Below are 26,932 nucleotides of genomic sequence, written 5' to 3'. Positions count from 1 at the left end.
AGTCAAAGAAGATGTGTCTTCATTAATTACACTACATTTCAATTAACCCATCTCAAAAAATTTTGCAAGGATTTACTTTGATTTAATATTGAATTTATCATACAATACTTGACAGATAGTACATAACTTATTCACAATAGTGTGTCTAAAGTAACTTATATATTTTGAACGATAAAGGATTTCATTGTTTATGGCAAGAAAAAACTGAATTCAACTTTTACTCCTCCTGAATTGGCCCAAAACATTAAAATAATACATAATTTTTTTTTAAACAGTTTTGTCTCATCCTACTATAAAGTAAAATATATTGTAATTTTCCATCAACTTTTGATAAAAAAAAAAACAAGAATGTGTCCCCAGTACACGAATGCCCCACTTGCACTATCATTTTCTATGTTCAGTGGACTGTGAAATTGGATTCAAAAGTCTAATTTGGCATCAAAATTAGAAAGATCATATCATAAGGAACATGTGTACTAAGTTTCAAGTTGATTGGACTTCAACTTCATCAAAAACTACCTTGACTAAAAACTTTAGCCTAAAGCGGGATGAAGGGACAAACAGACGGACAAACGGATGAAAGAATGGACCCACAGACCAGAAAACATAATGCCCCTCTACTACCGTAGGTGGTATCGTAGGATAAAAATGATCTGTTCTGATGTAAGCAGTTTTAAACCTGTCAACAAAAAATATACCACTTTCACCTTTTTTTTTCATTCTTTTAAATCTAAAAGTGAAGATAAACACTTAAATTTCTTAAAAGAAAAAGCTCATAAGAGCCTGAATTGAACATGTCAAAAAATATATGTGGTCTTGCTTATTAATTTTGATGTCTACAAATACCTTCCTGTACTTAAGTTATACCACCCTTATGTCTCAAACTTTATACTAGATACCTAAAGCTCATTTGATTCAAGATTTTTTTGAAATTGGTCAAGGGGTTTCTGAAGATAAGATTTTAAAAAAGTTTTTTGATGAGAAAAGCTCATTTGGCCCTTGGGCAAGATTAGCTAAAAATGAATGTCATAAACTTTACAATAACACACCTCATTTTCAAAACTCCATTTAGGTCAACATGTGTCCATTCTCCCCATTGATATCCTTTTAGTGTTCTTTCATATTGTTGACGTTCAATTCCAACTTTTAACATGTAGTCGCACTGCTCTAGTCTCATGTAGAATTCAAATGTTTTACTGATGAATGGTACGTCTAATGCACAACTCAATCCACGACAGGTGCTCTCTAGATTACAGGATATTACAGACTGGTCCATTTGAAGAAGAGTTACAGGGGCCTCAGTACACTCTGAAAGATAATGGTGTATGATAACATTGATAGATGGTTTGTTTTATGTGGGATATTACAGACTGGACATTAAAGGAGAATTACAGGGGCCTCAGTACACTCTGAAAGGTAATGTTGTATGTTAACATTGATAGATGTGGTTTTATGTGGGACATTACAGACTGGTCCATTTGAAGGAGAGTTACAGGGGCCTCAGTACACTCTGAAAGATAATGGTGTATGTTAACATTGATAGATAGTTTGTTTTATGTGGGATATTACGGACTGGACATTAAAAGGAGAGTTACAGGGGCCTCAGTACACTCTGAAAGGTAATGTGTATGTTAACATTGATAGATGTGGTTTGATGTGAGATATTACAGACTGGACCATTTGAAGGAGAGTTACAGGGGCCTCAGTACACTCTGAAAGGTAATGTGTATGTTAACATTGATAGATGTGGTTTGATGTGAGATATTACAGACTGGACCATTTGAAGGAGAGTTACAGGGGCCTCAGTACACTCTGAAAGGTAATGTTGTATGTTAACAATGATAGATGTGGTTTTATGTGAGATATTACAGACTGGACCATTTAAAGGAGAGTTACAGGGGCCTCAGTACACTCTGAAAGGTAATGTGTATGTTAACATTGATAGATGTGGTTTTATGTGGGATATTACAGACTGGACCATTTGATAGAGAGTTACAGGGGCCTCAGTACACTCTGAAAGGTAATGTTGTATGTTAACATTGATAGATGTGGTTTTATGTGGGATATTACAGACTGGTCCATTTGAAGGAGAGTTACAGGGGCCTCAGTACACTCTGAAAGGTAATGTTGTATGTTAACATTGATAGATGTGGTTTTATGTGGGATATTACAGACTGGACCATTTGAAGGAGAGTTACAGGGGCCTCAGTACACTCTGAAAGGTAATGTTGTATGTTAACATTGATAGATGTGGTTTTATGTGGGATATTACAGACTGGTCCATTTGAAGGAGAGTTACAGGGGCCTCAGTACACTCTGAAAGGTAATGTTGTATGTTAACATTGATAGATGTGGTTTTATGTGAGATATTACAGACTGGTCCATTTGAAGGAGAGTTACAGGGGCCTCAGTACACTCTGAAAGGTAATGTGTATGTTAACATTGATAGATGTGGTTTTATGTGAGACATTACAGACTGGACCATTTGAAGGAGAGTTACAGGGGCCTCAGTACACTCTGAAAGGTAATGTGTATGTTAACATTGATAGATGTGGTTTTATGTGAGACATTACAGACTGGACCATTTGAAGGAGAGTTACAGGGGCCTCAGTACACTCTGAAAGGTAATGTGTATGATAACATTGATAGATGTGGTTTTATGTGAGATATTACAGACTGGACCATTTGAAGGAGAGTTACAGGGGCCTCAGTACACTCTGAAAGGTAATGTTGTATGTTAACATTGATAGATGTGGTTTTATGTGAGACATTACAGACTGGACCATTTGAAGGAGAGTTACAGGGGCCTCAGTACACTCTGAAAGGTAATGTGTATGATAACATTGATAGATGTGGTTTTATGTGAGATATTACAGACTGGTCCATTTGAAGGAGAGTTACAGGGGCCTCAGTACACTCTGTAAGGTAATGTGTATGATAACATTGATAGATGTGGTTTTATGTGAGATATTACAGACTGGACCATTTAAAGGAGAGTTACAGGGGCCTCAGTACACTCTGAAAGGGAATGTTGTATGTTAACATTGATAGATGTGGTTTTATGTGAGACATTACAGACTGGACCATTTGAAGGATAGTTACAGGGGCCTCAGTACACTCTGAAAGGGAATGTTGTATGTTAACATTGATAGATGTGGTTTTATGTGAGATATTACAGACTGGACCATTTAAAGGAGAGTTACAGGGGCCTCAGTACACTCTGAAAGGGAATGTTGTATGTTAACATTGATAGATGTGGTTTTATGTGAGACATTACAGACTGGTCCATTTGAAGGAGAGTTACAGGGGCCTCAGTACACTCTGAAAGGTAATGTTGTATGTTAACATTGATAGATGTGGTTTTATGTGAGACATTACAGACTGGTCCATTTGATAGAGAGTTACAGGGGCCTCAGTACACTCTGAAAGGTAATGTTGTATGTTAACATTGATAGATGTGGTTTTATGTGAGACATTACAGACTGGACCATTTGAAGGAGAGTTACAGGGGCCTCAGTACACTCTGAAAGGTAATGTTGTATGTTAACATTGATAGATGTGGTTTTATGTGAGATATTACAGACTGGTCCATTTGAAGGAGAGTTACAGGGGCCTCAGTACACTCTGAAAGGTAATGTGTATGTTAACATTGATAGATGTGGTTTTATGTGAGATATTACAGACTGGTCCATCTGAAGGAGAGTTACAGGGGCCTCAGTACACTCTGAAAGGTAATGTTGTATGTTAACATTGATAGATGTGGTTTTATGTGAGATATTACAGACTGGTCCATTTGAAGGAGAGTTACAGGGGCCTCAGTACACTCTGAAAGGTAATGTTGTATGTTAACAATGATAGATGTGGTTTTATGTGGGATATTACAGACTGGTCCATTTGAAGGAGAGTTACAGGGACCTCAGTACACTCTGAAAGGTAATGTGTATGTTAACATTGATAGATGTGGTTTTATGTGGGATATTACAGACTGGTCCATTTGAAGGAGAGTTACAGGGACCTCAGTACACTCTGAAAGGTAATGTTGTATGTTAACATTGATAGATGTGGTTTTATGTGAGACATTACAGACTGGACCATTTGAAGGAGAGTTACAGGGGCCTCAGTACACTCTGAAAGGTAATGTGTATGTTAACATTGATAGATGTGGTTTTATGTGGGATATTACAGACTGGTCCATTTGAAGGAGAGTTACAGGGGCCTCAGTACACTCTGAAAGGTAATGTTGTATGTTAACATTGATAGATGTGGTTTTATGTGAGACATTACAGACTGGACCATTTGAAGGAGAGTTACAGGGGCCTCAGTACACTCTGAAAGGTAATGTTGTATGGTATGTTAACATTGATAGATGTGGTTTTATGTGAGACATTACAGACTGGACCATTTGAAGGAGAGTTACAGGGGCCTCAGTACACTCTGAAAGGTAATGTGTATGTTAACATTGATAGATGTGGTTTTATGTGGGATATTACAGACTGGTCCATTTGAAGGAGAGTTACAGGGACCTCAGTACACTCTGAAAGGTAATGTGTATGTTAACAATGATAGATGTGGTTTTATGTGAGATATTACAGACTGGACCATTTAAAGGAGAGTTACAGGGGCCTCAGTACACTCTGAAAGGTAATGTTGTATGTTAACATTGATAGATGTGGTTTTATGTGAGATATTACAGACTGGACCATTTGAAGGAGAGTTACAGGGGCCTCAGTACACTCTGAAAGGTAATGTGTATGTTAACATTGATAGATGTGGTTTTATGTGAGACATTACAGACTGGTCCATTTGAAGGAGAGTTACAGGGGCCTCAGTACACTCTGAAAGGTAATGTTGTATGTTAACATTGATAGATGTGGTTTTATGTGAGACATTACAGACTGGTCCATTTAAAGGAGAGTTACAGGGGCCTCAGTACACTCTGTAAGGTAATGTTGTATGTTAACATTGATAGATGTGGTTTTATGTGAGACATTACAGACTGGACCATTTGAAGGAGAGTTACAGGGGCCTCAGTACACTCTGAAAGGTAATGTTGTATGTTAACATTGATAGATGTGGTTTTATGTGGGATATTACAGACTGGTCCATTTGAAGGAGAGTTACAGGGGCCTCAGTACACTCTGAAAGGTAATGTTGTATGTTAACATTGATAGATGTGGTTTTATGTGAGATATTACAGACTGGTCCATTTGAAGGATAGTTACAGGGGCCTCAGTACACTCTGTAAGGGAATGTTGTATGTTAACATTGATAGATGTGGTTTTATGTGAGATATTACAGACTGGTCCATTTGAAGGAGAGTTACAGGGGCCTCAGTACACTCTGAAAGGTAATGTGTATGTTAACATTGATAGATGTGGTTTTATGTGAGATATTACAGACTGGTCCATCTGAAGGAGAGTTACAGGGGCCTCAGTACACTCTGAAAGGTAATGTTGTATGTTAACATTGATAGATGTGGTTTTATGTGAGATATTACAGACTGGTCCATTTGAAGGAGAGTTACAGGGGCCTCAGTACACTCTGAAAGGTAATGTTGTATGTTAACAATGATAGATGTGGTTTTATGTGGGATATTACAGACTGGTCCATTTGAAGGAGAGTTACAGGGACCTCAGTACACTCTGAAAGGTAATGTGTATGTTAACATTGATAGATGTGGTTTTATGTGGGATATTACAGACTGGTCCATTTGAAGGAGAGTTACAGGGACCTCAGTACACTCTGAAAGGTAATGTTGTATGTTAACATTGATAGATGTGGTTTTATGTGAGACATTACAGACTGGACCATTTGAAGGAGAGTTACAGGGGCCTCAGTACACTCTGAAAGGTAATGTGTATGTTAACATTGATAGATGTGGTTTTATGTGGGATATTACAGACTGGTCCATTTGAAGGAGAGTTACAGGGGCCTCAGTACACTCTGAAAGGTAATGTTGTATGTTAACATTGATAGATGTGGTTTTATGTGAGACATTACAGACTGGACCATTTGAAGGAGAGTTACAGGGGCCTCAGTACACTCTGAAAGGTAATGTTGTATGGTATGTTAACATTGATAGATGTGGTTTTATGTGAGACATTACAGACTGGACCATTTGAAGGAGAGTTACAGGGGCCTCAGTACACTCTGAAAGGTAATGTGTATGTTAACATTGATAGATGTGGTTTTATGTGGGATATTACAGACTGGTCCATTTGAAGGAGAGTTACAGGGACCTCAGTACACTCTGAAAGGTAATGTGTATGTTAACAATGATAGATGTGGTTTTATGTGAGATATTACAGACTGGACCATTTAAAGGAGAGTTACAGGGGCCTCAGTACACTCTGAAAGGTAATGTTGTATGTTAACATTGATAGATGTGGTTTTATGTGAGATATTACAGACTGGACCATTTGAAGGAGAGTTACAGGGGCCTCAGTACACTCTGAAAGGTAATGTGTATGTTAACATTGATAGATGTGGTTTTATGTGAGACATTACAGACTGGTCCATTTGAAGGAGAGTTACAGGGGCCTCAGTACACTCTGAAAGGTAATGTTGTATGTTAACATTGATAGATGTGGTTTTATGTGAGACATTACAGACTGGTCCATTTAAAGGAGAGTTACAGGGGCCTCAGTACACTCTGTAAGGTAATGTTGTATGTTAACATTGATAGATGTGGTTTTATGTGAGACATTACAGACTGGACCATTTGAAGGAGAGTTACAGGGGCCTCAGTACACTCTGAAAGGTAATGTTGTATGTTAACATTGATAGATGTGGTTTCATGTGGGATATTACAGACTGGTCCATTTGAAGGAGAGTTACAGGGGCCTCAGTACACTCTGAAAGGTAATGTGTATGATAACATTGATAGATGTGGTTTTATGTGAGATATTACAGACTGGACCATTTGAAGGAGAGTTACAGGGACCTCAGTACACTCTGAAAGGTAATGTTGTATGTTAACATTGATAGATGTGGTTTTATGTAGGATTTTACAGACTGGTCCATTTGAAGGAGAGTTACAGGGGCCTCAGTACACTCTGAAAGGTAATGTTGTATGTTAACATTGATAGATGTGGTTTTATGTGAGACATTACAGACTGGACCATTTGAAGGAGAGTTACAGGGGCCTCAGTACACTCTGTAAGGTAATGTGTATGTTAACATTGATAGATGTGGTTTTATGTGGGATATTACAGACTGGACCATTTGAATGAGAGTTACAGGGGCCTCAGTACACTCTGAAAGGTAATGTGTATGTTAACATTGATAGATGTGGTTTTATGTGGGATATTACAGACTGGTCCATTTGAAGGAGAGTTACAGGGACCTCAGTACACTCTGAAAGGTAATGTTGTATGTTAACATTGATAGATGTGGTTTTATGTGAGATATTACAGACTGGTCCATTTGAAGGAGAGTTACAGGGGCCTCAGTACACTCTGAAAGGTAATGTGTATGTTAACATTGATAGATGTGGTTTTATGTGAGACATTACAGACTGGACCATTTGAAGGAGAGTTACAGGGGCCTCAGTACACTCTGAAAGGTAATGTTGTATGTTAACATTGATAGATGTGGTTTTATGTGGGATATTACAGACTGGTCCATTTGAAGGAGAGTTACAGGGGCCTCAGTACACTCTGAAAGGTAATGTGTATGATAACATTGATAGATGTGGTTTTATGTGAGATATTACAGACTGGACCATTTGAAGGAGAGTTACAGGGGCCTCAGTACACTCTGAAAGGTAATGTGTATGTTAACATTGATAGATGTGGTTTTATGTGGGATATTACAGACTGGACCATTTGAAGGAGAGTTACAGGGGCCTCAGTACACTCTGAAAGGTAATGTGTATGTTAACATTGATAGATGTGGTTTTATGTGGGATATTACAGACTGGTCCATTTGAAGGAGAGTTACAGGGGCCTCAGTACACTCTGAAAGGTAATGTTGTATGTTAACATTGATAGATGTGGTTTTATGTGGGATATTACAGACTGGTCCATTTGAAGGAGAGTTACAGGGGCCTCAGTACACTCTGAAAGGTAATGTGTATGTTAACATTGATAGATGTGGTTTTATGTGAGACATTACAGACTGGACCATTTGAAGGAGAGTTACAGGGGCCTCAGTACACTCTGAAAGGTAATGTGTATGTTAACATTGATAGATGTGGTTTTATGTGGGATATTACAGACTGGACCATTTGAAGGAGAGTTACAGGGGCCTCAGTACACTCTGAAAGGTAATGTTGTATGTTAACAATGATAGATGTGGTTTTATGTGGGATATTACAGACTGGTCCATTTGAAGGAGAGTTACAGGGGCCTCAGTACACTCTGAAATGTAATGTGTATGTTAACATTGATAGATGTGGTTGGTTGTGAGATATTACAGACTGGTCCATTTGAAGGAGAGTTACAGGGGCCTCAGTACACTCTGAAATGTAACGTGTATGTTAACATTGATAGATGTGGTTTGATGTGGAATATTACAGACTAGTCCATTTGAAGGAGAGTAACAGGGGCCTCGAAAGGGAATGTTGTATGTTAACATTCATAGATTGGTTGGTTGTGAGATATTAAATATAAGTTATTTATTTCTAAATGCAACCATCCTAACATGCTCTAAAATTAAATATATAAGAACCTGCAGTTAGATCCCAGTGTCATAGAAATATTTAAATACCACTGATTAAGTGACCACTTATCTACATAACCACCTGATGTCCAAGCATTTGTCTCAATCTCTTTCTTTTTCACCAATTTTCCAAATTCTTTACTTAAGTTTTGTTTCTCCCCCTTCTCCCTGTACGACATAATTCTACCAAAGACACATTTTACAGACTCCAATCAGATTAATTATTAGTCTTAACCACTAGACTACGAACTCACATAAAGATTTACTTTCATGGGCAAAAGAGTGGCCTTATCATATACCCAACTGTCAATATCTTAAAACACTTACCTGAACTCCAACCAAGATAGGCAGCAGCATATCTACCAAAGGGGTCGTCTCTTGATATCATAGGACTGAGTAAATATTCTCCTAACTCTGTGGCTTCCATCAAAGATGATGCTGTAGAGGAATCCAAGTTAGATCCTGGTGTAAAAGAATTGTCTAAATACCACTGATTAAGTGACCAACCTGAAAGATAAAGGTACATTTGTATGAAGACTGCAATGTCCTGAAAATACTTATCTTGTATCATAAATACCATCACTCTATTACGGTAAATTCAGAAATTATTAAGTGCATTTATCATTGTGATTTTGTCATTTTAGACTAAAATGTGATTTTAATATTTGCAATATTGAGAAAATCGTGTTTAGTTTATATAAAAAACTTCAAAATGCGAAATTAAATGATTGCAATTATAACCCTGTCACATTTTTCGAAATAATAAAAACATAGCAATTTCTGAATTTACACTTTACAGTATCATTTTCATGTATTATTTTATTCCCTTTCACAAGTCAACGGATTGATTGGATTTATAAATCCCAATGATCAATCTTTCAAACATATTCAAGATATGATTTAACAATTGTTATTTACTTGGGATTTTGATATCCTCTAAACCATTGGACACTTCTTCTCCTGCAATGTCCTTGAAGATGTCCTTGAAAAGTCATTTTTGATATCATAAAATATAATTAACCTATTTTCATATTAAATTTATCAATTTTTATCTAAAACACTAAAGGATGGATTTTTAATAAAACTTAATAACTCTAAATGGTCGATCTTTAAAAGATGAATTTATAATGCAATATAATAAAAATAAATCATACTTGGATTTGGATATCCTCTAAACCATGGACACACCATCTTTTGTAATTTGGTATTCAGTACTATGGTATCTTGCAGGTCACATGGTGTTGGATCATTGAAGCAAATCTTGACTTTCATATCAACAAGATAGACCATTTCACCAACCAAATCTGTTATTTTATATCTGTTAAATTAATATAGAGAATATATAATGACATTGTTTTGGCATTTCAAATTATTACAAGGTGAGAAATATGATGCAAAAAAGTCTAATTTAATGTTCAAAACATAATTTTCAATTGAAAGACTGTAAAAATCATTGATTATTTATCTTTTTAGTCTTAAATGATGATCTACCTGCTTCTTAAATTCTGAAATAAGATAACTGCAAATTTGCAGAGCAAAAAAATGGAAAAAGTTGGGACCTATAAAACAAAAGATTATAAAAAAGTTCTCCTATCTTAAATAAACACCTACCATTTCAACAAGTCTTGGCAAAATAAACAATTCATATTCAATTATTTTATCTTTGAGGATAGATGAATGTAAAATATAATGTCATCGGAAGAAAAAATATAAATATAAAACAAGAATGTGTCCCATGTACATGGATGCCCCATTGGCACTATCATTTTCTATGTTCAGTGGACTGTGAAAATGGAATAAATCTCTAATTTGGAATTAAAATTAGAAAGATCATATCATAGGAATCATGTTTACTAAGTTTCAAGTTGATTGGACTTCAACTTCATCAAAAACTACCTTGACCAAAAACAGTAACCTGAAGAGGGACAGACAGACAGAGGGATGAACAGACCAGAAAACATAATGCCCATAAATGGGGCATAAAAATTGGGCATAAAGAGAATGTGTCTGAGGACAAGAATGTCCCAGCTCTAGCTTTGCAACAAAAAATGAGACGGATGGACAAACAGAAAGACGTAGGAACAAATAGACAGAAGGAAGAACGTCAAGGGTTACACAAAATGTAAATTTGACCTAGCGATCAATGTCTAAAAATAGTATACTCACTCAATTTCAATTACTCTGTCAATATGGAAATATTGTGTCGTCTCAAATGTGAAGGTGTAGAGTGAAAAGTCAAACTGGTACTTTTCTATACCAATGTCAAGTTTCTGTGTACAGGGATCCAGTTTGAGGAAGACATTGAAGTTTCTATCAACAGTTGTAGAATGTAAACAACATGATATACCAGTACAGGTGTCATACAAGTGACAAACACTATTACTTCCTAGAGTTGGTAGAGCTACTGCTGATGTACAACCTGATATATAAAAAAATTACTTTAGAATGTCTGTTAAAATAAAAATATGTGTAAATTAGAAAAAAAAGATTCATTTTTATTTTTAACGTTCCTGTGTAGAACATTAAACACTTCCATTTTCACCAGTCTTTCTAAACAAGATGCTTTTAACTTCAGTGTTATTCTTATACTTGGACAAGCTAATTCTTTTAAGATTAACTTTAATTACCTGCGTCTTTTGTCCAGCCGTTACTTGAAGATGTATAAAGAGGATCAGACATTTGACACTGCTCAGTTGGTGTATTCAGCAAACTCGCTACTCCTAAGTACTCTAAAAGCTGTGAGGATACTAATGAGTTCAGAGGTGTACTTGTGGAATATCCTAATCCATTCAGGTAGGAATTCAAATTGAAGCCTATAAACAATTCAAATGCATATGTTTGATGAATACAGTTACAAGAAGTAATGTTAGAATATTTTACTTAATTATTCCTCTCAAACATAAGTATTAACTCAAAACTGAGTCTTAGCAGTTAATTGCTCTTTTACTGAGGATTTTATTACCATTTTTCAAATATCAAAATACAAAAAAAAAATTGGTGTTATCAAACGAAACTTCATTTCAAAAGTCTTGCTTTCATTTAATGAATATTCAGATAAAGTTTCCATTACATATTTAAGGAAATGTGTCAAGTGTAATTTTCTACACACATCATTCTACAGACCTGGTATAGCGTATCCTCCAGTCCAGTCACAAGGTTGTTTAGGAATCTTTACTCCATCAAATACAGTATAAGTATAACGGCAATCTCCAACAGTCTCAAAACATATACTGATCGTCATGTACAACAAGTAAACTTTCTCAGCTGTCAACTCCTCTGCTTTGTATCTATATATATATATATAGTAATAAATGAATGATTTATATGTGATAAGAAAATTTCTACTTATAGGACATGGCTGTTTCAACAAGAGAAATAATTCAGAAGTTATCCAATTTTCTTGTGATGGTTAGTTCAATAAAAATATATCAAGAGATACTAGTACTTAGAAATGTGTAGGTGCTAAGAAATAAATCACTCTTGTAAAACAATTGTATGTATATCTTTTGATGCAAAATAGATAACACCCGCTTTCAAAATCTAAACTAGCTTCTTGCACATATAAAGTATCTCTAGTGCTACAAGATGATGCATCAAGTTTTTTAACTGCAAAAGTTTCCATATCCATCAAAATTACTATTTTTTTAATATCTACCTTAAAAAACCTACCTAAGTCTAAGCAGATTGCCTAAAGTGACAGTTTGCCAACTGCCTTGTGTAAATTCCAGTAATGTGACATTGATATTTCTTTTCTCCAGTCCAATACTGACAGAGTAGCTACATGGATCCACCAAGACGAAGGCTTCCAACTTTCTGCCAAGATATCCAATGTTAGAGCAGCACTGGGCACCAGTACAGTAACTTGGTAACCTGCACCGTGTGTAGGCTGGTAACTGTGGTAGTGTTATAAGTTCTCCACAAGCTGGAAGTAATAAGTTAATTATGTACTTACAATACTGATATCCAATAAGAAATCTATTTACAAATTAAAGTCACCCCAGCAACAAGTCTATAAGATTAGGTTTTTATTTTTAAGATTTATAACTCTTATAAATGATAACCCTATCTTGTGATATAGCTTACAGTTAGTACTTTTAATATTAATTTTAAACAAGAATGTGTTCCAAGTACACGGATGCCCCATCCGCACTGTAATTTTTTATGTTCAGTGGACCCTGAAAATAGGATTAACTCTCTAACTTGGCATTAAAATTGGAAAGATCATATCATAGGGAACATGTTTACTAAGTTTCAAGTTGATTGGACTTCAACTTCATCAAAAACTACCTCGACCAAAAACTTTAACCTGACGAACGAAAAAACTACCAGACGAACAAACAGATGGAAGCACAGACCAGAAAACATAATGCCCATAAATGTGGCATAATAAATTCTTGAAATTTACAGGAAATGATTGCAAGTGACAATTCCATTTTTAGAAAGAAGCTTTTGCATGCTTCAGACAAAGTGTTATGGTCACTTGCTTTCATTTCCTTTAAATTATAACCAAAAAAAAGCATTCAATTCTAAATTAAGAAGGCCTACATGAAGCTTGATTCCAAATTTTGAGTTGGGGTATAATTACAAATTTCTAGGTTAAGGTATAATAAGAGTTACTTTCAAAATTAAAAATGTTACCTGTTGAATCCCATCCATTGGATAGAGCTCCAGAATAGCTTGATAAGTCACACTGAGGATCTTTTTGGAAACCTGCTATTCCTAATTCTTCCATCAGTAGGTCAACGGCCCAACTTGGTAACTGATTGACATTTGTGTTAACCTCTAACTCACTCATGTAAGACACCAATGAGAAATCTGTAAAGTTCATTAGTAAATCAGTATAAGTACTACAATTTAGATTTAGTAAAAAGCATATCAATATTCAAATATATCTTACCATCAGAAAAACATTTGAAATTATTTCAAGGTTTCCTTCGTCTTAAATAAGTAGCATCAATAGAGTGGGAAACGGCTTTTTTTGTTAAGATCAAAATTGTACGAGCCAGGAACATTTATAAGATTTTCCTATTTAAAAATATATCTAAACTAGCAAAAACCTTGAATATTTATTTGCATTTCTTTTGACCATTTTATATTTTTTTAAAGCACTAACCAGGAATGGCATATGGCTGGCTGTAGTTACATGAAGATTTGGGTAACTTTACATCAGTCAAGACTGTGTGTTGTACTGCACATGGCCCAGCAGCAGAATAACAAACTTCAATGTCCATATTAACTACAAACACTCTCTCACTCTGGTAGTTCACTACTTTGTATCTGTAAGAAAAATGTATTTATACTCTATAAGCTTAACAAATAGCTAACATACGTGAAATTTAGAAAACTTCTGTCTTCATACTTTGTATCTGAAAAAAAAGATGAATGTATTGTATCCTCTTTAAGCTAAACAAACAATTAACACCCACAAAGATAGTCATATTTCTGTCTTTGGTTTTTCTTCTTTTTGATCTGCAATGAATATTCCATTTAATAAGTAAAATTTTGTTATTTGTTTCTTTTTCAAAAGACTTCAAAATTTTAATTTCAGTTATCAGATAGTTGTATATTATTGCAGCCATAGATTATCAGCCTTTTTTTTATTATAAATTCACTGTATCTGATTGTAGGTTGGGCAGTTCTACTTTATAACACTGGTTGTAATGCAATTCTGTGTTCATAGTAAAACAGAAATGTTATAGAAAGTATAAAATTACCAGGCTTCTCACAAAAGAAATCAAAGTTACTCAATTTTATTACGGCACAATATATACACAAGACAAACAGATATATTTCACAGCACAGGACAAACACTCGACTGTACCACTGACAGTCACATATAACATGTAAAGTTAATGTTCAAGAGCAAATATAGCGTTTAGCCATTAGAAATGATAAATATATTCATCCAAACAGCTCGAATAAACACATGAGCTAGCCACAGTATACACAAGCACATCTTATAAATAAGTACACAAAATACATTAAAATTCATAACTAACACAGTTGTATGCGGCGGGTGGGAGGGTAAATAATTTCAATGAAAAATTTCAAATGTACCGCGAATCCCGAAACAAAGAAATATATAAGAGCGTCCTGTATCCAGGTAACAAATTGACCAATCAAAATAAGGAATCCTCGGAACAATTTCTTCCGAGTAAATGTAAACAGTGATTCACGTGGTAATTATCCATTTTTATAAAATCAAAAATTACACCAAATTCTTAAAAAAGAAGTACCAGATAGATAAAGTTTAAAATTAATGTCATCCTAGAACTCACTTGATATTAACAAGTCCTCCGAAGGAGAAAGTATCCTCTTGTGCATACTGGAAACTATACAAGGATATAGTCCTGTTGAAATTCTCTACACCAACTGTAAACTCCTTACTACACACATCAAGGTCAGCATAAACTCTGAAGGTCGTATCTAACTTGGCAATGTCAACACAGCAGTCAATTTTAGTACAGCTGTCACCAAGGTTACATACAATACCAGATCCAGGCAATGTGGTGAGTGTTGGTGCAGTCTGACATCCTGTTGGGATATTAAAGGCATAAATTCTTATAAAGACACTTCAATGTTATCATGTTTTTCAAACGATTTGTTCTATAAAAATTGTATAGTCATAAGTATAGTTTAACATGCATTATGATTATCTGCTAATACAACACAATCAAGTTTTGCAATTTAAAGAATTCTGAATAAAAGGTATATAATTATATATTCTATATAAAAAGTGAGTGTGTGGTCGATTTATGTGCATACTCTCACCTGTACTAATAGCCCAGCCTTCAGCATTTGCGGGTGTGTAAGGTGCAGAAGATGCCACACATTTGCTAGGCTGTATAAATTCATCTAATTGTAAGTATCTTTCAAGTTCAACAATGACCAGTCCTGACAGGGGATTTGAGTCTGTATAACTGTTACTAGTTAACCAGGTTGATAAGTCAAAACCTAAAATAATGGAAAATATGGTAAGGTTTTATAAATATAAACAATGTGTCTAAACATAGATTGAATGATGTACGAATAAACAGCTGCGCCATAAGCGCATGATACGCCTGTCGTCTTGTGTGTGAATTTTTATGCAATAATCATAAATAGTTTCTGACATAAGGCCTGACATGTGAATCCCCCTTTAATTTCATACAAAAAACTCAATAACTCTAAAATTATTTTTTTAATCATCATCAAAAAGTATACAGATCTTTAGATGAATATAACTAAAAAGTGTGTAAAGTTTAAACAATAATCATAAATTGTTTTTGAGATACGGCACGACATGTGAACCCCTCCCCCCCCCCCCCCCCCCATTTTTTTTTACAAAAAACTCAATATCTCTATAATAAAATTTTGAATCAAAACCAAAAAGTATACAGATCTTTAGATTAATATAACTAAGAAGTGTGTAAAGTTTAAAGCAATCATCTAAATCATTTTTGAGATAAGGTGCGACATGTGAAAACCCCCTCCCCCTTTTTTTTTTTACAAAATACTCAATAACTCAAAAATGAAATTTTGAATCATCACCAAAAAGTATACAGATCTTAAGATTAATATAACTAAGAATGTGTAAAGTTTTAAGTAATAACCGTAAATCGTTTTTGAGATACAGCACGACATGTGAAAAAAACACCCTGTTTTAGTTAAAAAGTCCCGTAACTCAAAAAGTTTTAATCTTATTTTCACCAAAAATTATTCATATCATTGGACCATCATAAGAAACAACCATAATAAGTTTCATTAAATTTGGATAAGTCAGTCTCAAGTAACAGTGTGACATGTTTTAGCCGGACGGACAGACAGACAGACAGACAGACTTAAAATTTCGATTTAACAGAAAGGTGAAGTAAACATTTATAACAGAACTTTAACTTTTCTTACTAGGATTGCCAGAGAATGAAAATCCACTGTTCCAATTACAGGACTGCTTTGGTAGTTTGACATTATCTAACACTGTATGTTTAACATCACAACTGGCTCTGTCAGAAGTCTCCATACACAGACCCATGTCAACAGATACCAGGTACATTCCTTCGCTGGTTAAATCATGGATCACATAGCTGGAAAAATGTTTAACGAAGAAAATAAGTTAGGTCAAAATATAAAAAAAAAAAAAACAGAACAGAACTGTAGCACAAAAGACTATCAAGTTAGTTAATACAGCTTCAAACAACAATATAGTGTACAATTAGTAGCAAGTTTTATATTACTTTTGGTAGACTATAAAATCCTCAGAAACTATATAAACACAGATATATGTATCTCCTTTTTAAAACCTTAATACTAGATACATTTTTAATGCCACAAAATCTGCTGGGGTCGTAAATAACTATTTTCACAGATGACACAAAAAATATTCAATAGCATTTCTTAAAATGTTTACTTCTCTGATCAAACTTACTCCATTCTGAGTCCTCCTTGTAAGGCAAAGGATTGAGGTTTTCCCCACTGGAACTGTAACAGGGATACAGTAGTCTCCATTGTCTCAATGCCAAGAGTGATTTCATATGTACAGGGATCCAGTTTCACTGTAGACTGGATTCTCTTATCAATAAACCCAATGTCAGAACAAATGGTAACTGAGGTACAATCTGATTGGACGTTTAATGATACGTCTGCTGGCAGACTAATGGAGTCTTCAAGTTTTCCACACTCTGAAAAACAAATATATTCTTAGTTATTACATGCATGTAACCCTCCAATTTCATTTCAAAGTTTTATATTTTTTTCTTTTCTACATTTTCTTCATTATAAATCATCATAAATGGCAAAGAATTGCTTATTCTTTCTTTTTTTTAATCAACTAAATCTATATTTACCCTTACCATGCAGGGGTCATAGTATTACAGCCGTACCCAAAACACCGATATTTGGCTCCAATGGCGCTCCATACATTTGGAGGTCAAAGTCATGCCATTTATTTCGAAGTGTATGCATGTTTCCTCAATCTAATACTAATAATTGTTATGTTTTTAAGTTTTAATGTTCATTTTGAGCTCAAATTTAATGAAAATAAAAAATCAGAAAAAAACTTTTTTTTTTTAAGGGGTGGGCTTCCCTTCAAAGTCTGAATCAAAGCCTTAAAGGCTGTAAAAGCAATTGCTGCCATGTTAATGTTTGGGGACTTTTATTTTTCATCCACATATATACAAGAATTAAACCTGACATGAGTGTTGTCTAGTTAAAAGTAAGAAGGTTTTAACTTTATATAAATAATAGACTTTAGCAGAAAGTCATTTTTAATATGTTTTATATTTCACAAGGAGACAACACGTTTACCAGGCTAAAGTTGTGGTCAAATATACATGTGCTGAAACATATAACTCAAAAAGAAATCATCATGGATTATCCCCTGGTAGTGTTTGTAACTTCCTTGGCAATTATAATAAATTTCCTTTATTGATTTAATTTTAACAATTTTCATTATTAATTTATATTTAACCATTAACACAAATGATTAAGTTAAAACATTTCAACTTTCCAGACGCAAATGTTAAAAAACGGGAAAGAAATAAAATATCTTACAAGACATAAACATGTAAAGAATAAATGTATATTTCAGCTTAATAAAAATATTTTCATAATGTTACTTTGTCATCATTTTTAAAACCAAGTTCCAAACATTATTGCTCAGTTGATATGTGTCCTTCTGATGCGGTACGAGCACAGGCACTTGTTTCTATCCATAGGAAGGTCGATTATCCATATAAATAGTTTTATATGGATAGTCGACCTTCCTATGGATAGAAACAAGTGCATGTGGGTACGAGATAACTACAATTCTCATGCAATCCCGAAAAGGGGGGGTCATCACAGACAAATATGACATTAAATCGTTATCACTGAACTAGTATATATATATTGTATAGGGGCCAGCTGAAGGACGCCTCCGGGTGCGGGAATTTTTCGCTGCATTGAAGACCTGTTGGTGACCTTAATTCTGCTGTTGTATGTTTTTCTATGGTCGGGTTGTTGTCTCTTTGACAAATTCCCCATTTCCATTCTCAATTTTATTATACGAACAAGAACAAACAGCTCTACGTTGCTTTGATATTTATCAATTTTCAGGAAACATTGCGAAAAATGATCTTCAATATTTCGAAAACATGTGAAATAAAATTGCTAACACGGTGGACCGTCGAGTGTCAACAAACGTAGTAGACTTGTTCACTGAAAAGACGAGGATAATGGTTTCATCTGACATTTGTTATGCAAATCCAGTTTTGATCATGATATTTAAAAAGACGTACTTTTTTCAATCTATGTATTAATAAACTAGAAAATTCCAAATTGTAAATATCTCTTCATCTGGACCGACTTGGCATCTACTACGTTTGGACGGGTCCATTTCATTAGTAAGGTGATCGATAAATATTACGGAGTTTTGACAGAAAAGGAAAACGAACTTATTGTTATGTGTTTTCAACAAGGGTTTCGTTCCGCTAAATTATTTGCGCAAATAAAGTTTGTCTATTTTTAGATTGCAGGTAATAATTTGACACTACGCATTAACCTTAAATTTTACGATAAATGTATGAATGAACGATAATTTTATGAATGAACAAGAGCACCTGACCTCTTAAAGAAACACAAATTAAACATAAAAAACCGTATTTATTAGGAGATAATTCAGTTAAATATTCAATACTAAATCAACAACTGAAATGAATCCATATTTTGTTGAAACATCGTACGAACGGCGGAAAACGAAATCGCATTTATGAAAATGTACTTTTTTTCACTCGGACTTCTATGTTATTTGATAGTCAAACGGTTGACCCTTTAAATACAAAAATACATCTACAAGAACATATTCTGAAACTTCTTAAATCCACTAACTTTTTTTTAAAGTTTCAAGCTATGTATTGCATTAGAAAACATACATAGGTGTTAAAGAATGACTGACCAGGAGCCTGTTTAACAAAATACTATGGCTTGATCTGGGCGGAGTCTCTGATCTGGGTCACAAAGATGGCCATACGCGACGGCATAAAAGCAATTGCTTTAAAAACAAAGGCCAAAAACTTTTATAAATAGTGCAAACCAGAGGACATTTAACTACCGATCGTTATTATTATTGAAATATGCATAGGCAACCACTAATTCTGGTTGCAGGTCCAGTTAAAGTAAAAATCAGGAAAAAAACCAGAAAATTTCAGATTTTAGGAGCTAATGACCTTTTTTAGACTGGTGTACCCTGATCAGTTTCACTCTGACCCAAGAACTGTTATGTGTTCACTGGGGTCCACTCTACATACAGACTACAGTTGGATACATCTATTATCATCCCTTGTTTTTCCAGGTCAAGAAAAAGAATGAAAAAAACATCAAATTTGACGCTTTTTGCACATGAGGACCATATTTAAGGGCAATAATCTAAAATTAGACAGTTTCGGACAACAAATCAGCATGGTAAGGTTTAAGGTCCTTATCGTCCACATGAGAAAACTTTTCATATTTTTCAAATAATCTCTTAAGGTCAATATTGACATTTTGATTTTTCTATCATGGACATATATCAATTGTTAATCATTTAATTGATGAACACTAAATACCTGAGAAACTGTGCATCTGAATATATTCTGTATAAAATTTTACACTGATAACATTTAATAGATGTCATTTGCTTTCTCATGATGAATTCACACAAATGAAATCCATGTCTTGAAAATGAAAAGATAGGCCAAAGAACAATTGAAAATTGTAACAAATATTCTGATAAAAACGTGAGCTATAAGCCGTGTTCTTACCATCATTTAGTCTGCCATTAGCTGTGGTGAACGGTAAGACAGAGTGATCGCATGCAGTTACTTGGAGGTAGTCACTGATTCCAGTATCTTGTAACAGTTTGGTTGTTGTCGCTGATGGTAATGGATCAACCATAGCTTGATTCTCAGCCAGTAAAAAGCTGTCCAGAGAAAATGCTGTAAAATAAATATGCAAATTAATGAGAATTGGAACAAGATTATTTACTAAAATATCATCTTAAACCTCAATAACTTTTTTTTATGTTCAAAATAGTTACTTAGTAAGAGCAAATGATGAAATCACCAAATAAGTACCCTTCAAAAAGCAGGTTTGTATTAAGAAAGTTAACGTACAAAAATAAATGAATCAACAGTCATGTGTAAATGTTAATACTCATATAAGTGTTCTAATTATGCTACCTCTATTTTGTAACATTCCCAGTTACTGCAGTCTAAAAATTGAAATTTCAAATCTCTATGCAAAAGATCACGGATCTAGTAAAAGTATTAAGATTATAGAATCAATAGAAAACATATAGAAAAATTTGAGTTTCCAATAAAAAAAAATGCAGTAAGTATACGTATTGATCAGTCCATTTCAAAGAAATTATTTCAATTTCATAAACATACCAGGATCAGTGAAAGTTGAACCAGTGAAGCAATACTGTTTAGGAAGCTGTGTACCACTGAACACTGTCATTTCAAAGTCACATGATACTGATGAATTAAAGCAAATCTCCATCTTCATATCTAGCTGGTATTTTCCTGCAGACTGTAGATTTGTGATTGTATATCTGAAAATAACATATAAAAATATCAATTTTTCATCTTTTAATCAAAGTACCTGAAGACTTCAAAAAATAATCTTACTTTTCTTTTTAATTTCGACTGTGCATGTGTGTTATTTCATGTCAGTTATTGTCCATTTCTCCATTTGTCAACTAAAAGATTATTTTTAAGGAAATTGTGGAAAGATTGTAATTTGTGGATACATTTTGTACTACAATTCATGTTATGAAAACTTCTGCACACAAGGAAATTATTATTTAGTCATGGATAACTACTACCCAAAAATTTAGTATTCTATGAATCATAATGAATCTGCAGCATGCAATTTCTTTTTATATTCCAAAACATAACCTTGTCAGATTTTTTCTTCAAATACCAATTCTATACATCACTTTAAAACATTTCTCAAGAATCTTAATATTTTCATAGAACATTTATCAAAACAAAAAGATAAATAGTCCTGTCTGTGAGAATAGGAGGATGAAAACTAAAGATTTAATTTCAAGTGGCCCCATTTTTGAAAATCATCCAAGTATTCATTTGACTTATAGGTCCTGTATGGTGAGACCTGTAAAAGAGGGATGAAAGATACCAGAGGGACAGTCAAACTCATAAATCGAAAAATAAACTGACAACGCCTTGGGCTAAAAAAGAAAAAAGACAAACAGACAAACAATGGAACACATGACACAACATAGAAAACTAAAGAATAAGATTATTCAATATTCGTAGAAAAACTTAAAGAACTGTTCAGATGAAGAACAACAATATTTTTTTGATGATTTGTAATTTGCTAGTATTTCAGGACTGAATTTGTCTCCTAAAAAAAGCACATCCTCTCCCAAATATATCTTACGTGAGTCTGACAACATTCATCAGCGTCCTTGTCTCTTCCACTCCTATAAATAAAAAATAAGGTGTTTTTTTTGAAAATTAGTCATCATTATAGGGTTTCATTCAATGCCATATGCATTTCTAACCACTTCTGATTACGAAAAACAACATAAAGGCATACTATTGAATGGGAGAAATGACATAGCAAGTTATGACCACAGCTATCAAATTGCTTGGGTGGTAAGAAGACCCTTACAATCCATACAATTCCAACATGTAGCTTGTTTTTCCAATGTTATTTAATTCATTTTGTTGTAAAAAAAAAACTGGTTTCAAGCAACTTACTGGTTCTCATATATACTGACCTGAGTCTCTAAAATGAAAATTAATATCACAAAGATTATTCCCACAATACAAAATACTTACCAAACGCATATCCATTGAGATCTACTGTTCCTGTTACCCTTTCTATACCAAACTTTAGTTTGTGGTTACAGGGATCCAGTTCAACAAATGAATGGAAGCCTTGTTGCAGGAAGTCAGTGTACATACAACAATCTACAGCAGTACACTTATCGTGGAGGTTACAGGCTGCATTGGCAGGAAGTGTTGGCAAGGTAACGTCTGCTGCACAATCTGTTAAAAGTATTAAATGAAAAGTCAGTCTACATACAACAATCTACAGCAGTACACTTATTGTGGATGTTACAAGCTGCATTGGCAGGAAGTGTTGGCAAGGTAACGTCTCGTCTACTGCACAATCTAAAAAGGAAGTCAGTGTACATACAACAATCTACAGCAGTACACTTATCGTGGATGTTACAAGCTGCATTGGCAGGAAGTGTTGGCAAGGTGACGTCTGCTGCACAATCTGAAAAGGAAGTCAGAGTACATACAACAATCTACAGCAGTACACTTATCGTGGATGTTACAAACTGCATTGGCAGGAAGTGTTGGCAAGGTGACGTCTGCTGCACAATCTGAAAAGGAAGATCTACAGCAGTACACTTATCATGGATGTTACAAGCTGCATTGGCAGGAAGTGTTGGCAAGATGACGTCTGCTGCACAATCTGTGAAAAGTTACATAAAATGAAAACTGAACAAATCTTAAGGATGTACATAGGTCAGGTTTAGAAATTTTTGTCAGGTGTTCAGTTTTTCTGGGTTTTTTTCCAATAAGTAAAATAATTTGCTCCATAACACTAATTTTTCTTTTCATAAATGAATTCAATAGCTCATAAAAGGTAAAAACTTAAACAGATTCTAGATTTCTTGTCTTTCGATTTGAGATCCAAATAATACCAATGCCAATATAAGGTATAATAGTCTGAGTCTTTTCCTTTCATTTTTTATCTTGAAAAGAAGATTCAAAACCTATCAATACTTTTTTTCTTATTTTATGCATTAGATAATGCTATACTGACTTAAAGTATCAATTTTAAATTTAAGATTTTGCCAGCACAATCTTTCTCAAGAAACATGTGAAGTACAATTATCAACAGCATAAAGTTATGAGCTGATTCAGTGTAGGTTAAACAATGTTAAATAGCTCAGTCACAAAAAAACGTAATTCTTATTTTGATTTAAAATTGGCTTAAATTCAAAAGAAAATCATGATTAGAAACAAGAATGTGTCCATAGTACACGGATGCCCCACTCCCACTATCATTTTCTATGTTCAGTGGACCGTGAAATTGGGGTTAAAACTTTAATTTGGAATTAAAATTAGAAAGATCATATCATAGGGAACATGTGTACTAAGTTTCAAGTTGATGTAACTTTAACTTCATCAAAAACTACCTTGATAAAAAACTTTAACCTGAACTTTGCACTATCATTTTCTATGTTCAGTGGACCATGAAATTGGGGTCAAAACTATAATTTGGCATTAAAATTAGAAAGATCATATCATGGGGAACATGTGTATTAAGTTTCAAGTTGATTGGACTTCAGCTTCATCAAAAACTACCTCGACCAAAAACTTTAACCGGACGGACGAACGGAGGCACAGACCAGAAAACATAATGCCCCTCTACTATTGTAGGTGGGGCATAAAAATGTGAAGACATTACCTTTCTTCCATCTCTCGACACTGATTGGTGAATAATCTGACAATACACATGGTGTTCCCAAAATATAGGAGTTTATTCCCAGTAAGTTGAACAGATCAGTCTTTTCCTCAGTAGTGAATGTCTGTCCTGATGTTTTACCAATACTGGTCAGGTGACTAGCCAATGAAAACCCTGAAATATTTGAAAATAAAGCACAATGTTAATTTTATAGTGACACACAGAACACAGGAAGACATTGGGTCTGTGAAAAATAAATTCATTTGTCCTGATTTAGAGTAATTTCTCGCAATTTGATTGGCTGATATTGTCCTTATAAATTTCAGTACAATTTTTTATTACGTCAATTTGAATTATCTCCCTTATACTATTGTCCTAATAAAAAAAAATTGAGTTGCTTTATAGTCCAAATATTTTTAATTTGTCAGTTTTAGATTAAATATCTAAAATATATTAGGTTGATATTGTCTTAATATTGAATATAATTATATGTAATATAATAAAATCAGGATAAATTCGTTACACAGTGTTTAATTGACATAATACGGAATTTATCAAGCTTCGACTCACCCGATATGAATTTTATTGACCCAATAAATTCTCGTATTAGGACAATTGCACACTGTGTAACTAATATTATCCTTCTTGCATTAATACCCCTACTTCCTTCAAAAAAGTAATATAGTTTCAGTAAAACAAATCATAGGTCAGTAAAATATTTCAACCAACCTGATGTTGAATAAGGCAGATCCCAGGCACATTGTCTCCATGGTATCATTGCATCAGTGAAAGCATCCATTTCTATCTCACATACCGACGTACTGTTGAAACATATCTGGATTTTAAGGTTGACTCTGTATTGACGTTCAACTGGGAATTTCTCTATTTTGTATCTGTAAGACAAATAATCATAATACAGACTTTTACCATTGAGATCACAAAGTCAGCATTTGAATTATACACTTTCTAAAAATGGTGTAAAACTTTAGTACTAATCAGAATAATTCAATTGTTATAATTTGCTGATCTAGAAGTATATTATTGCCTTAAAGCCTTGTCAATGAAAAAAATTGTTTATTAATCATTTGAAATTAGCTTGCAGTATACCTATCTCAATAACATTAAGCTACCAGCTGATTGGCTCTTTCATACAGAGAGCACCAATCAAAATCCTTGATTCATAACATGTTTTTTATCGTATAGAGTGTTCATGCCCTTGTCATTGGCAGTATTCATATTGGGAAGTACCTGAATTATTTGGGTTAGTAAAATTTAAACATTTTTTTTTTTTTTGCAAACACATGAAAAAACTATGCTTATTTTAACACCTTTTCTGTTTTAAAAGTTTTAATGAATGATCAATCAAAATGCTACTTACGTCAACTTTACAACTCCTTTCAAATTAAACTTTTTCTCCACATCTGTAACAAATCAACAATGAATTTTTTTTAAAATCCCATCATAATTTTTTATCAATTTTTGTAAGTTATAGAGTTTCTCTTAATATACACTTTACTGGACAAGTCTATGAAATAGAAAAAGAAGAAAAAAGTTATGACAACTTTATTTTTGAATCCAAGTTTTAAATTCAGTTCAGAAAAAGTGCTTTTGATGAAACTTTGATGAAATACTCACAGCACAAAATAACATAAGATTGAGTTATGATCTACCCCAATAAAAAGGTTGAAAGTCAAATATTCCCCATATTTACATTTCCTTTATCAAAATAAATTATTTTAAAAAACTAAAGTGTTTCTACAGTAATGTAAGCAACATGAACAAGGAACAAGTGTTTATATCTTCATGTTTTTTATTTAATTTTCCATGATGGAGTGAGAGAGTGAATAAAATCTAAAATTGTTTAAATTAAAGAACCTTAGTGAGTACGCTCACATACCCCTTTGTCCCCACATTGTCATTGGAGAAATGAAATAAGTGTAAGAAAAGAAAATTGTATAAGAAAAAAATGTTGAATCATAACTTCCTGTCGATATGCACATCTACATAGTATTTCCTTATTATCTACAAAGTTTCATGAAATTCTGTTGTTTGTTTTCAGAGGAGTTGCGATGACAAACTGTTGCAGTAGTACATTAAAGCAAATAAGTTCAAAGGGGCGTAACTCCTAGAAAAAATATTGAATCATAATTTCCTGTCGATATGCACATCAACATATTATGTCCTTATTATCTAATCAAAGAGCTGATAGCTCTGAAGTGGAAGAAGGTGAATAAAAGGTAACTTGAATTACCATAAAAGCAGCCCCACTTACCCAGGCTGCTTTGTTCCATTATCTTTAAAATGTATTTTTTTTTTCTTCAAACAAGAAAAGGTCATAAGTACATGGATTTCCCATCCGTACAATCATTTTCTATGTTCAGTTGACTATGAAAATTAGGTAAAATCTTTAATTTGGCAGTAATTAAGAAGATCATATCAAGAGGAACACATGTGTACTAAGTTTCAAGTTGATTGGATTTCAACTTCATCAAAAATTACCTCGACCATAAACTTTATAACCAGAAGCAGGACGGACGGACAGACTAGAAAACATAATGCCCATAAATGGTGCATTAAAATAGCAAGACTTGTTACATACCTGCCAACTTTTGAAAGTTCCCATATGGGTTTTTACTGCACAACAACAATTTTAAAGGTTACAATTTTTAGCGACGTATTTTGCAAGATCTGGATTGTCTAGAAAAAGTGTCATATTTGTATGATGAACTTACATGCCTTTTCCTTAAGTCTGGTTGCATGATTCTAGTTATATATTAAATCGGAAGAAAAAATATACATGAAGCTAGCAGACAAGGGTTTATTTTCC

General features: G+C 33.9%; 1 protein-coding gene across 1 annotated transcript in view; it reads right to left on the bottom strand.

Annotated features, from left to right (window-relative positions):
- The window catches only part of LOC143057544 (uncharacterized), a 194,004-nt gene that overhangs the window by 82,097 nt on the left and 84,975 nt on the right, over nt 1-26,932 (bottom strand). Inside the window, exons 68-87 of the mRNA XM_076230855.1 lie at nt 25,484-25,526; nt 24,835-24,998; nt 24,109-24,279; nt 22,461-22,670; nt 22,057-22,099; nt 21,042-21,205; nt 20,415-20,588; nt 17,066-17,318; nt 16,546-16,724; nt 15,433-15,615; nt 14,940-15,195; nt 13,775-13,938; nt 13,300-13,476; nt 12,331-12,583; nt 11,785-11,948; nt 11,289-11,474; nt 10,828-11,080; nt 9,816-9,979; nt 8,989-9,168; nt 1,050-1,308 (exon numbers count right to left, since the gene is read on the bottom strand). Of these exons, the coding sequence (XP_076086970.1) occupies nt 1,050-1,308; nt 8,989-9,168; nt 9,816-9,979; nt 10,828-11,080; nt 11,289-11,474; nt 11,785-11,948; nt 12,331-12,583; nt 13,300-13,476; nt 13,775-13,938; nt 14,940-15,195; nt 15,433-15,615; nt 16,546-16,724; nt 17,066-17,318; nt 20,415-20,588; nt 21,042-21,205; nt 22,057-22,099; nt 22,461-22,670; nt 24,109-24,279; nt 24,835-24,998; nt 25,484-25,526 (3,640 nt within the window). The remainder of the gene's footprint in view (nt 1-1,049; nt 1,309-8,988; nt 9,169-9,815; nt 9,980-10,827; nt 11,081-11,288; nt 11,475-11,784; nt 11,949-12,330; nt 12,584-13,299; nt 13,477-13,774; nt 13,939-14,939; nt 15,196-15,432; nt 15,616-16,545; nt 16,725-17,065; nt 17,319-20,414; nt 20,589-21,041; nt 21,206-22,056; nt 22,100-22,460; nt 22,671-24,108; nt 24,280-24,834; nt 24,999-25,483; nt 25,527-26,932) is intronic.

The sequence above is a fragment of the Mytilus galloprovincialis genome, chromosome 13, assembly GCF_965363235.1.
Source record: "Mytilus galloprovincialis chromosome 13, xbMytGall1.hap1.1, whole genome shotgun sequence".
In the NCBI taxonomy this organism is placed as follows: Eukaryota; Metazoa; Mollusca; class Bivalvia; order Mytilida; family Mytilidae; genus Mytilus; species Mytilus galloprovincialis.
This window is presented reverse-complemented; position numbering and strand designations above follow the sequence as displayed.